Source organism: Triticum urartu, chromosome 5A, assembly GCF_056163025.1.
Source record: "Triticum urartu cultivar PI428250 chromosome 5A, HENAU_Tu73, whole genome shotgun sequence".
In the NCBI taxonomy this organism is placed as follows: Eukaryota; Viridiplantae; Streptophyta; class Magnoliopsida; order Poales; family Poaceae; genus Triticum; species Triticum urartu.
The window spans coordinates 457,413,597-457,426,517 of record NC_141877.1 but is presented as its reverse complement, the minus strand read 5'-3'; the positions used below and the strand labels follow the sequence as shown (position 1 = coordinate 457,426,517).

The following is a 12,921-nucleotide window of genomic DNA, read 5'->3' as shown; positions in this document are numbered from 1 at the left end:
TCCCCTCAAAAAAAATAACAGAAAAGCTTACTGCACAAAATACTTACTTTTTCGCGGGGGCACAAAATCCTTATTAGCTTACAATATGTTACAATAACCAGTAGCTTAAATCTCCGCCGAGAATTACACCATAATTCATTCATGTTTCACAAGTAAACATGTTCGAAAGTTTGTACAAAATACATCTCTGTTACCTACACCTATACCGGACCATGACCACAGAAGGCCAACGCAGAGTCGTAATCAGAAATTCAGGAACCTGGTTGCGGGAGAGGCCAGTGCGGCGCGCGAGCAATGGCCGCCCCCGCGTACACGTCCAACGGGACGAGCGTCGCCCTGTACAGGTACGCCTGCGTCTCGTAGTACCTGTAAGGCCGGAAGTTCAGCAGCCTCACCTCCCCGCCGTCGTCCTCGTCGCCCCGCAGGTCCCGGCAGAACGCGTCGCCGTCGCGGCCGTGCAGCAGGACCTTCCCCCCGCGGACGAAGCACGGCTGCGGGACGCACCGCGGCGCCGACGGCGACAGGTCGACGCTGTACTTGAGCGACCACCGGTCCTCGCCCCGGCTCTCCAGCGTCCAGACGTCCATCCTCCCGGAGACCTCGGCGTTGTAGCGGCGCCACCGGGGGGCGCTGCTGCTGAAAGGGGCGGTCACCAGGCACGTCTTCTTCCCCACCTCCGTCACGTAGTAGGACAGCGCGGGAGCGCCGCAGGGCCGCCCGTCCGTCGCCCCGCCGCACGCTCTCAGCGGCGGAGGCCTCAACGTCACAAAGGTCTCTTCCTTCAGATCAAACGCCATGACCGCCACGCCGCAGCACGCCCCTTCCTCCTCCGCGAGCCAGTACATGGCGCCGTCCACGTTGACGACGCCGAGGTTCACCAGGCAGCTCTCCCTCGGCGCCCTGACGTCCCGCCACCCGTCCCCGCCGAGGGTGTGCACCTGGACGGCGTCGAAGCGGAACGGCTGCCCCGACGGCCGGCCGTGCCGGGGCTCGCGGAGGAAGTAGACGAGCTTGTACTCCCCCGTCGCCGGGTGGAACCCGAAGCTGTAGAGATAGTACAGGTCGCGGAGCGATCTCCCGTCGGGCTTCGAGAGGTGCAGCCGCTGGCCGGTCGCGGGGTTGACGATCTTCAGCGTGTACTTCCTGTAGAAGCAGAGCAGGCCATTGCAGGACGCGAAGAGGTGGTCGTCCGGGTCCATGGACGCCGCCGCCCACGTTGACACGGACCATTTCTCATCGAAGAGCTTCATGCGGCCAGGCATGGCGGTCTTGAGGCTCACCGAGGCCTCCAGCCTGGGCAGGAAGAGGAGGAGGTGCTCCGGTGCACGGTTGGCATGGTCCATGATGAAGCAGGGGTCGCTGATCACGCCGCGCCATTGGTGGCACGTCCCGCGGAGCCTCTGCAGAGTGCTCACCGGAAGCCGGAGAAGTATCTCGTGCAGGACGTCTGGTGTGAGGCGGCTGATGCTTGCCAACTGATTTTCGGTTGCCTGCTCGTGCTCTGCGTCGTTTATGTCACTGGCCATTTCCAAGCACCTTTTCCCCTAAGAAAGTTGTGCCTGACAAGTCCTGTAATATGCCATAAAATTGGAAGCTTAGGAACATACATATGGTGCGTTGCTTTCAGAAATGGAGGTGCTAGTATATCTATAATCTATCAAGATCGATTCAGTTCTAGGATCATGCGATCATTTGGAACTTTTGACAGAAACAGCCATTTTTCTATGGGAACGGCTTATCTGACCCAAAGTTAATATAAAGTTGAGTCATCTATTCTCGCACGGAGGGAGTATTCATATTCTGCCAAACAAGTAGTAGAAGTATTTGGTTATGCTGACTAAGTTTTCAGTGTATTTGTTTGTGTTCAACATAATATGTGCTTCTAGAACAAAATTCCTTCCAAGAGAACCGGCTTTGCTTTGGTCGTGCCCTCGGAAAAGAAGGCACTCTGCTATTATCAGTCACTAGTCTAGCATCTACTAGCTCTGATTTTCAACTTGAATTGGTCAGAATAGCCCTGCACTGCAAGGCTGCAAATGAAACGAGTGCATGGCTAACTTTTTCTAGTAGCTGCAGCAGCAACAAAGGACCATGAACTGGAACAGCAGCACGCCTTCAGGGCGCATCCAACAAAGCCACTAACACGCGTACGTATGGATACGAACCCATCACTCACACGTTCTACAAGGTTCTAGACCAAGTTCATTCCAGATTCCAGTTCATCGATCCTCGACTTGAAAACTACCTAGCTGACATGGCGGCCGAATCCGACACTAGGCAAAAGACTGCAGGAATCTGAAGAAAACTTACAGCGGAATCTTCTCTCCAACTCCCGGCGGGATCTATCTTCCCCAGGCGAAGAAGAAGAAGAAGAAGAAGAAGCCCGCGGCCACAGGCTTAAGCCCACCGTTATCCTCGGAGAGTGCTACTACTTATCGGCCTCCTCTCTGGCAGTAACTAGCCTTCGTGGACGCAAGCATCGCACTCCACCAAGTCTCCAGGAGTCCAGCGTTACCGTTATCCTCTCTCTGATTGCGTGACGGCTTCTTCAACCGCCCGTAGAATCCAAAAACAGAAAAATATCAAGGGCATAGGCCCAGCAAGCAGCGAAGGCCCGAGTATTCAAACGGTGGACAGTATACCGTACTCGTACAATAGCATGGCTCCCTACAAAAGTACAAAGCGTCCACACTCTGTGCGAGCGATAATCTATTCATCAGGAGATCTGAAAAATCTTTCGAAACTTTCAATAAGCATATACGTCGTGGGGGCAACATGCACACTTGCAGTATTTGATGCTGAATATCTATTTTCTAGCAAATGGTTCGGCATTATTCGGGTTGGTGTAGCTTAAATGGTACTCCTACTAATGATGACGTTAATCAAAGCGAGTAATAATATCAATGACTAATTTTCATTTGGGACTAACTCGTGGCTATTTCCGCACAACCATATGATCAAGTTTCAACCCTGAATGGGTTATTTGCTGAAGATATTGGCGCTGCTGTGAGCGGCATGGTCCTCCGAGGTCAGTCGGGCTACTTGCTGAATTGCAGTGACCCCCTCGAGGCTCAACTTCTAGTGATTAAGGAAGATTTGATGCTTGATCTTCAATGGAGTCAGCTCCCAATGGCCATTGAAACATATTGCCTTCAAGCTGTGAATATGCAGAAGAGAAGAAACTTGGACAGATCTCGTTACTGCGTTATTGTTCGTGATATTAGTTTGCTCATGGAACAATGAAAACCTTGTATTACTCATATCCGTCGTGGGGGCAACATGTACACTTGCAATATTTGATGTTGAATATGTACTTTTTAAGCAAATGGTTCGGCATTATTTGGGTTGGTGCAGCTTAAATGGTACACTGATACCCCCTCTGTAAACTAAAGTAGTGATCTAAAAGATCTTATATTAATTTACAAAGGGGTTACTAATGATGATGTTGACTGATTTTCATTTGGGACTAACTCGCGGCAATTTTCGGACGACTATACGATCAAGTTTCAACACTGAATGGGTCATCTGCTGAAGATATTGTCGCTGCGGGGAGCGGCATGGTCTAAGGTCAGCCGGGCTCCATAGTTTTCTCTGCATGCATGTAATTGCTGAATTGCAGTGACCCCCTCGAGGCTGAATTTCTAGTGATTATGGAAGGTTCGACGCTTGATCTTCAATGGAGTCAGCTCCCAATGGCCATTGGAACATTATTGCCTACAAGTTGTGAATATGCTGAAGAAAAGGAATTTGGCCAGATCTCGTTAATACTTTATTGTTTGTGAGATTAGTTTGCTTATATGGAACAATGAAAATCTTGTATTACTCATATTCTTCGCACTCAGAATGATGTAAGCCATTTTATGGCAAATTATGGTAGAACCTCTGGGTGCACTGTTGTGTGGCTCGGATCTGGCCCTGAAGACGCCATCAGACTTTGTTAGAATTATGGTAGTTTTGCTACGAGAGTAATACAAATGTTAAAAAAAGTTTCATCACTTTGTCAGGTGCATCCCAGTATCATGCTCGTACAGTTCTACTCTCCTCTCCCCCGATGTTTCACCATCGCCACCTAATGACATAGTCATCAGAATTTCGTCTCTTCCTCTATTGGTTCCTAGAAATTTCCATTTGTGGCCATTACCATCACGACAAGTCTGCAATCAATATTCAATACCAACTGTGCCCAAGTTTGTTGGAAAACACAATTCCATAATCAATGCGGATGATAACAATGCAAATCGAAGGAATATATCTAGCAAAGTCTAGAAATCATAGATTGTACTAGCTAGAATTGTGTAACTAGTCCAGCCATCGTGTAAATTCGTACAATTGGAAGGTAGGATCATGATTCTAACCACCTTGGTGGCGTCGACCCAACTTGTTGGCACCACCTATTGATTGTTGTGCTCGTGGCTAACACCGTTGTTAAGCAACCAATCCATTGATTTCAAGGAGTTTTATTGGTTATCATCGTCGTCGCTAGTCATTTCTGTCCACTTTCTCTTATTCATCCTTAGTGTTTTTTTCTCCTATAATTACTAAATCCATTGAGCCCGATCGGACAAAGTGAGGATGTCGTGCCTTGTAAGACAAAATCCAGCATGTCCTCCATTAAATTGTATTCCCTCCGTTCCTAAATATAAGTCCTTTTAGAGATTTTAGTATATGTAGTCCTTAGGGAAATCTCTAAAAGGACTTATATTTAGAAACACATGGAGTATTAATTCTATCAAAAAACAAGAAAAAAATCAAAAGCATGCCCATATTACAAAAAGATCAAAGCAAAGACAACATGTGTACCATTTCTACACAGATCCTTAGTGTTTCTTTATTGTGTGAAGTAGTTGAATGGTTTTGGTAAGCTGGAGATTACACATCATGCTAGGGTGCAATTTTCAGTGGGAAGTCATGTGAACAAGGTGGTGATGCAAGCTTGTCATCTCCTTTTGAGAAGGTTGTGCCAGTTTGATCACAATGCTACTCACCATGTGAGGTCTAACAAGTATTCTTTCATGCATTATGGAGTGAACCATGTCTTGAAGCCTATAATGGATAAGACAATGAAGGGCGAGCAATTCCTAGATATGAAGAAGCCAAAAAAGTTAAGATGGTCGTGGCGTTGTAGGTGTTGTGTTGTGAGCACTAGTTCTTTGAGTGTTAACCCGTGTGTGGATTGAAGGGCTTGCCCTTAATCCATAAGGACCCTTGTGGTTTCGTCTTGTGATTCTATCTAGGTTCGCAAGTTCATGGTCTGGATTGCGTCCTTATGAATCAAGCTAGTTATCCGCTTCAATATATCCGAGTTTGTTTTCTAGTTGTTGTGCTTTATCATTTCACTGATGGAGTTAGTTACTGCTGCCTGTGAGTCATTTTGGTACCGTAAAAGCGGCGCGTCAATTTCAAATACATCCAATGTGAGTGGGGTCTTATCAGAAAAACAAATACAGTAACCCTGTGGCGTACGTGCTTGCTTCTAGACGGTTCCAGGGGTCGCCGGACGAAGATCCTCGCCTGACATGACACCAAACACACGCACACACAGGACACAACGACGAGAGACATACCAGCAGCAGCAGCGCACAAAGATGCTTGGAATTCCAAGCAGCACACGCCGGCGATGGGGCGAACGAGAGAGAGAGAGAAATCCGATCACGCTTCTCGATCTCTCAGACACACGTACGGGTCTCACTCACGACGGGACTAGTTGTCAACATGGTGGCAGACACTTGTCACCACGGTCCAACGCAGCACGTATGGGTGACAGGACAAGCGGTCAAGCCGCGCGCACGCGCGCACGCACGCACCACCCGGGCGCGCGATCGCGATCGCGGCGCGTGACGAGGGCGAGGGCGCCCCGTCGACAGCTCGGACGGGCGGGCGCACGGCGGCTAGCGGCGCGGCGTGGGCGCGCGGCCCCGCCACGCCTCCCTCCCCCCTCGCCGGTTCGAGACACCGCCACGTTGCTTTCCGCGCGCCTCGCTGTCGCCCCGAGCGCGGGCCACGCGGCGGCCACGTGACCCGGGCGCGCGGGATGGGGACGCGCCCCCGCGTGCCGCGCTGGGCGCACCGCAGCGCTCGGACGGCGCCGGAAAGCAACGACGGACGTCAGCGGCGACCCCGGTGGTCTCGCCTCGTCGGTACTACCCAGCACCCCGCCCACGCGCTTTCCTCTGCTTCCTTCCTTCCTTCCTCGCTTGCTTCCTGTGGACGCACGCCCGCGCCTGCTCGCCGGCCGGCCTCGCGGTTAAGCCACGCCATCGCGGGCTAAGCCTTAGCCTAAGCCTAAGCCTAAGCTAAGCCACGCAAGTTATCTGAAGCGCACCGTCACCACGGAATTTACTTAAAAAACCCACCGTGGAATCTTTTACTCCTGGCCTGAATAGAGTAATCGACCGCACCGGCAGGTTGGCGGAAAGGGCGGAGCCGTCCACCGGATTCCAGATGTGGATCACCGGCGCCCACATCACCCCCGCCGTATACTACTCCTCCCCCCCGTCCTGACTAGTCCACGCGCGCCAAATCTGCCGCGAAATCCCGCTCGTCCCAGTCATTAAGTAGCCAGAAGCGCCGAAACACTATCCTAATGCGCTAGATAAACTACTACTACTACTACTCACCTCTCGTTTGCTTGGCTCGATCGACCTCCGCTCCTCTCCCCTCCCCTCCTGAGGCCACGCGTGTCCGTCCGTCCGTCCATTGGTGGCCACTGCAGCTGCATGTGCCGGCGCAGTAGGGACGATGCCAGACCGGACGCTTAACGCAAGCAGCCGCATTGTTTAGGCCGTGGATCGAGCCGTGCCGTGCGAGTGCGAGTGCGAGTGCGATGCTACGCGGCACGCCTCTCGCCGTAGGGGGCGCGCCCCGGCCACAGGAATCCTCCTGCCCTTCGCTGTCGCCGGTCGAGCGAAATGTTACTGTTACGAGGCATGATCATGCATTGTAGTCGTCAATTCGCTACGTAAACATGCACCCCACACGTTTTGGTTGTGCTTCCGTGCCGTGGTCTCTGGACGGTGCGCGTGTGAGCAGATTTTTTAAATTGTTTTCGGCAATAGAAAACCTCGCTAAGGATCCGAAAAATTCGATTTTCTCTGACATGCGTGCCTGTCGCTAATGGCTGTGCTTGGGTGTCGCCATCGGTGGAGTAGTAAATGAAGATATCGGTCGATCTCAGTTTGGGCGAGGACGGTGCGCGTGTGAACAGAATTCCCCATTAAACTTTCGGTGAAGCCTTTGTATATGAACCGACAGAGCAACGCGCCATTTGAAAACTCCAACGGCTTAGCTAGTTAGCCGCGCAGGTCAACAGGCCGTTCGTGGTCAAGTTCAGACGCAACACAAATACTTGAGCTGCACGTACCCGTCAAAAAAAAAAGAAAAAACTTGAGCTGCACGTACTACGTACTACTACTAGTAGCAGTCAAGCTAGCCCAACCGGACCGTCTTCAGTTTTTAATTTTTGCGAGAGAAACGCCGAGCTCCGTTGATTAGTCCGATGGATGGATTACTGTCGACGGGCACGTAACACAAACAAGTACTCCCAGTACAGTACTGTAGTCGGTAGCTTGCCAGGCAACTTTCATCGACGGACCGGCGGCACCCCAACGAAAAATGATTAGGTGCGTTCCACCGAGACTTTTCCCCATGGCAAGCAATTACGCAAAGCAGCCGCTGCCCACTGGTGTGCCTAGTGGTCAAGACAAGAACCTCCGCGTCCATCGCGGCCGGCCGGCACCCACGGGCAGTACACGGGTCGCCGGAGGCACCCTGGAGGGCGGGGCACTGGACCTGGCGGCCGCGCGTCTGTCCGCCGAGCCTGAACGGCCGAGCCGCAGCGCCCGTGGCCGCGCCGGTCGCCGTCTCTCGCGTCTCTGTCTCGCGCGTCCAAGACTGGTCGCGCCCGTAACTGCGTCGAAGGGGAGGGGACGTGGTGCTAGTGCAGTGGCGTACGTACCAGGAGATCGATTCCCGCTCGGTGCACGGGCTGACCGTGACCGGCCGGGCGTCGGTTCGACCGGCCGGCCGCAGTCGTGCAGGCACGGCAACCCGATCGGCGAGCTGATCCGAACCATTCCTGCAGAATCGGAAGGAAATACTAGTCCTGCTTCCAAAAGAAAAGATTCGGGGGAAAAAATCCCGTGTCTTTTCAACTGAAATGAGGCTGCGATAATGTCTTCCGAGTCAAGCACGTCACGGTTCGGAGCGGATAAATGGCAGGAATCGTGCTGAGCCGCTTACGTTCGGTAGGCCGAATTGAATTCCCTTTCGCCCTCACCTTTCTGATATGGATCTGTCGGAGCCAATCGGCCTCGCCAATCGCGCCCGACGATTTTCTTCCGGGAGGGCGCACTGTCCCGTGACAGTGAGATCGGTCGCTCGACGTTGTACCGTCTCGTCGCCGGTGCGGTGCACTGCACGTACTACTACAAATGCGTCCACCGGGTCTTGGATCGGCCGGCCCAAATAATTGGCCTCAGGAACCATGCACGCATTATTGGGCGCCACGAACCGAACCAGAGCGGGGAATTATTGGGCGCCCACGATCGAACCGCACCGCACCGCATGTGGGGTGTCCCCCCCTCCTCCCCCTCTGGGATGAGATCGGGCGTCCGTCGCGCGGATCCGACGGCGGCGGGCTGCCGAACACGGGTCGCGGTGCACCACCCGAACGAGATGGGATGGATAGGGAGGTGACACCAGCAGCCCCCGGGCCGGCTATAAATGCGCCCACCCCGACTCCCCCTCCCTCCCTCACTGTATCCATCCCACCACACCCACACCGCACCGCTCCCTCGCCCAGACCACCCCGAAAGAAGGCGCAAATTGCAGACGGGTCCCCGGATCGATCCCCATTCCTCCTCCAGGCCGCCGCGATGGGCATCTCCAGCATGCCGGCGCCCAAGGAGAGCCTCCTGATCTACCTGCTCTACCACGCCGTCGTCTCGATCGCCGCCCTGGCGGGCCTCCTCCGCGCCGCGCTCGTCTTCCTCGGCCTGCCCGCGCCGCCCTCGCTGCTGGCCGGGGAGGACGCCGACGGCGCCGACCAGCTCACGGCCGCCACCCCGGCGGGCCCCAGCCTGGCCGAGAGGTTCAGGAGCAGGTTCCGCCCCGCGCGGTTCGGCCGGAGGCGGGGCGCGGCGGCCTCGGCGACGCCCGACTGCCGCGTCTGCCTTGTTCGCTTCGAGGCGGACGCCGTGGTGAACCGCCTGCCCTGTGGCCACCTCTTCCACCGCGCCTGCCTCGAGACCTGGCTGGACTACGACCACGCCACCTGCCCGCTCTGCCGCTCCCGGCTCCTCCCGGCCGCCACCACCGCCGCCGACGAGTCGTGGTCGCCGCCGGCCCCCACCCTGACGGCCTGGATTTAGGGACGAGTGGAGGGAAGAGAAGAGAGAGATTCGCCCCGTCGCGTCGCCCCCGGCTATGTGCTAGCTCCGTGTGTGGCCTCTCCGTGTGCGCGTAGGAATTTAGATGGATCCTAGCAGAGGGCTCTTATGCCCCTCGCCTTTCGCATTTGCCTTTTGGTTTCGTTTTCTGTACGCCTCGTGCCATCGCTGTACCGTGTAAATATTTTTCAGCAGAGAGCGCTCCCACCGGGTGTAGCGCTTTGTGTGATGAGAAATCTGTGTACGGCCCTCGGCTTTTTTTACGAGAAACGGAAAATTGATGGAACAAGGATTGTGTGTCTTATGAACACCAGAGGGCCGGTGTTCTTGCTTGCCTCTTGGATGCCCCTAGCTTCTCTCTCCAGATATTTGTGGAGAAAGTTACTATTTTTTTTTTCTTATTTTACTCTTTCCATGTATGCCGTTGTACTAGCTAATCTCAACAAGTGTTTCTGAAATCGGAGCAAGAATCCACCAATTATTAAAACACGATAGTTATTAAACCTGATCAATGATCAATAAGCCGGTGCTATTCGGGTACTTTCTGGTGGCGTTTATCAAATCAGATCAAGAAACAACTAGTACTACTACCAATTTTTACAAAGTGTTCATTAAACCAGATGAAGAAACCACTAAAAAGCAATCGCTACTGGTGTTTATTAATCCGGATCAAGAAACCACTACTATTCAATCGGGTAATTTCTAGAGTTAAATAAACCAGATGAAGAAACCAGCACTACAATTCGGGTAAATTCTCCGAGGCTCCAAACAAACGGCGAGGGAATCTGCACTAATCAGGAGTATAAAACCAGTGGGGTTGTTGGTTGAGTGATCGATTGTTTTTGGGGGGTGGCGTTGCGGGTATCCCCGGAGCAATTAGGCAGGGGAGACAAGGCGCTGAAAGGCACGGCAACGGCAGCGGATTGTTTATGCGGGCGGGGGCGGGTCACATGGATTACGGATACGTGCTTATCAACGTGGCCCCACTTGGCTGCGTCCGCATCGCCCATGGCACATGCCGCCAATCTTGGGCGTCCCTCCATCGGCTCCTTGTCGTCACGGCCAAGGTACCTTTTTGTTATGCTTTTTCGCCCCTTGCGCTGCAACCCCATCCATGTTTTTTCTTTATAAATGGAATGCATGTTTTTTTACTTGAGAGAAAAACCATGTTTTTAGTCTATCCTCAAAAGTCATTTCTATGGTTAGATGGTTCGAGGGATTGTGGTATCCCCGACCCACCAGGGTTCAAGTACTCGCATTATTCCTGAATTTATTTTAGGATTTCCGAAGGCTCATGCAACCAGACTTTACATAAGTTCTATGAAACGCCTAGCTTAGCTAATGCATGCGACACACCATTCGCCAAGCGTCGAAACCAGCTAATCCTTCATTGCTGACGCGCCTCCAGAAGCATCTTAACCTCTTCAATCACAGGCCCCAACACTGTTAGATTTTTCTCCTTGCTCTGAATCTTACTCACCACTTCTTTGCAATCCATTTCAATGTGCAGATTATTTACATTCAGCTCGTCCGCAACCAGCACTGCCCTTCGACAGGCTTGTAGCTCCATCGTTGCTGGATCAGTACAGTGAGGCATATATTGACAGGCACGAGCAAGAAACGCTCCTTCATGGTTCCTAAGGACAATGCCTCCTCGCCCTCTATCTCCCATCTTGGACGTTGCACCGTCAACATTCGCTTTCACCCAGTTCACTTCTGGTGTTTCCCACTTCTGCACAGGTGTAACATTCGCGGCCTTACCGACTCTCCCATTTACAGCCTGCGATACTTCCATGGCCCGAATGACTGAGCGAGCTATATCTGCCGCTTCTTCTATCTTCTTCCCTTCCCTTGCATTATTTCTAGCGAGCCAAAGCCCGTACAGCCCCTGTACCATGCTCGCCTTCTCATCATCTGAAGCATCTGCGATCCAGGACAAGATCTAGTTCGAGAGGTCACCCTGGGAGCAAGCTGTGACTAGTGGGATCGCCACCGGAACTCCCAATTCCCAGTGTAACACCTTCCAAAACTTTGCTGAATGAAAACAACCCCAGAACCTGTGATAATTCGTCAGTTCGCGTCCTCAGCCCACACAGAATACCCCCGCTTTGATTTTCCGTCTCTGAAGTTCAGAACCTACAACAAGTCCATTCCTTATCAGCCACCATACATGTATATAAACCTTTTGAGGAGCTACAGTATCCCAAAGACTTAGGCTTTGTGATTGGCCACCGTCGACAAGTTCTCCGGCCGTTCGGATTTGAGTTTTTTCTGCGCCATCCTAAGATGATATGCTGACCTGACCGTGAACACCCCGTTCTTTGTGGAATTCCAAGCTAGGTAATCCTCCACACCTGGTCCCTCTATCTGTATTTGCATTATTTCTTGTGCTTCATCCGCGGGAAACATCTCCTGTACCTTAAGAGGACCCCAGGTTGTGCCATGCGCATTCAGCAAGTCACTAACCCGGTTTACCCCATGAATATAGTTCTGGCCCAGTGGCGTCAAACTACCCTTTCGGGGAACCCAATTATCGTGGTGGATTCTAATCTTACTTCCATCTCCTATCCTCCATATGAGTCCGTCCAGCAATAGGTTTCGGCCATGAATAATACTTCTGAATGTATAAGAACCGCCTCCAGGGCAAGTAGCATTAATAATAGAGCCTTCTAAGAAGTACCTTGCTTTTAGCACCCTCGCACACAATGACATGGGGTTCTGTGACATGCGCCAGGCCTGTTTCGCGAGCATAGCTTGGTTGAAAGCCTCTAGATCTCTAAACCCAAGTCCTCCTTCATGCTTCCTAATGCACATCTTATCCCAGGCAATCCAGTGCACCTTCGTTACACCATTAACTGTGCCCCACTAGAAGTTAGAAGAGATCTATGACAGGTTCCGGCATATTTTCTTTGTGAGTTGAAAACATCTCATGGTGCATGTTGGGGTGGACTGAAGACCAAACTTCACTAGCACTTACCTTGCTTTCTTAGAGAGACCTCGACCCTTCCATCCTACAACTTTCTTGCCCGTGCTCTCTCTAACGTACTTAAACGTCCCCTCTTTATACTTGCCTACCACCGTGGGCAGCCCCAAATACCTCTCGCCCAATGCTTTTGAAGAAATACCCACCATTTGTTTTAGCAATGCTTTGTCCTCATCAGATGTCCCCTTACCAAAGAAGATAGCCGATTTTTGCAAGTTCACTTTCTGGCCAAAAGCAACCTCATAGTCCTGTAAGATAGCCCGGAGCACATCAAAACTCTCTTTGGAGCCCTCCAAAAATACCACACTATCGTCGCAAAAATAAGGTGAGTTACAACGGGGCCAATGCTCCCGAACGAAACACCTTTGATATTCTTTTCTTCCCGCGCATGCCTCAGTAGAGTAGAAAATTCTTCTACGCAGAACAGTAATAGATATGGCGATAATGGATCACCTTGCCGGAGTCCTCTAGATGACACAAAGCGGTGTGATAGTCCACCATTCAGCTTAACCTGCAATCTAGTTGAAGTAACACACCGCATGACCATCCGAA

General features: G+C 52.2%; 2 protein-coding genes across 2 annotated transcripts; one reads left to right on the top strand and one right to left on the bottom strand.

Moving 5' to 3' along the window:
• Positions 1 to 15: 15 nt before the first annotated feature.
• LOC125509669 (putative F-box/kelch-repeat protein At3g22730) lies at positions 16 to 2,739 on the bottom strand. The gene is made up of 2 exons (XM_048674693.2): positions 2,311 to 2,739; positions 16 to 1,569 (listed from the first exon to the last, which is right to left on the bottom strand). Exon 2 carries the CDS (start codon positions 1,524 to 1,526, stop codon positions 252 to 254), a length of 1,275 nt encoding a protein of 424 aa, XP_048530650.1. The 5' UTR covers positions 1,527 to 1,569; positions 2,311 to 2,739; the 3' UTR covers positions 16 to 251.
• A 5,995-nt stretch (positions 2,740 to 8,734) lies between these two features.
• Positions 8,735 to 9,675, top strand: LOC125509667 (putative E3 ubiquitin-protein ligase XERICO). Its single transcript, XM_048674687.2, has one exon. It carries the CDS (start codon positions 8,874 to 8,876, stop codon positions 9,366 to 9,368), a length of 495 nt encoding a protein of 164 aa, XP_048530644.1. The 5' UTR covers positions 8,735 to 8,873; the 3' UTR covers positions 9,369 to 9,675.
• Positions 9,676 to 12,921: the final 3,246 nt, after the last annotated feature.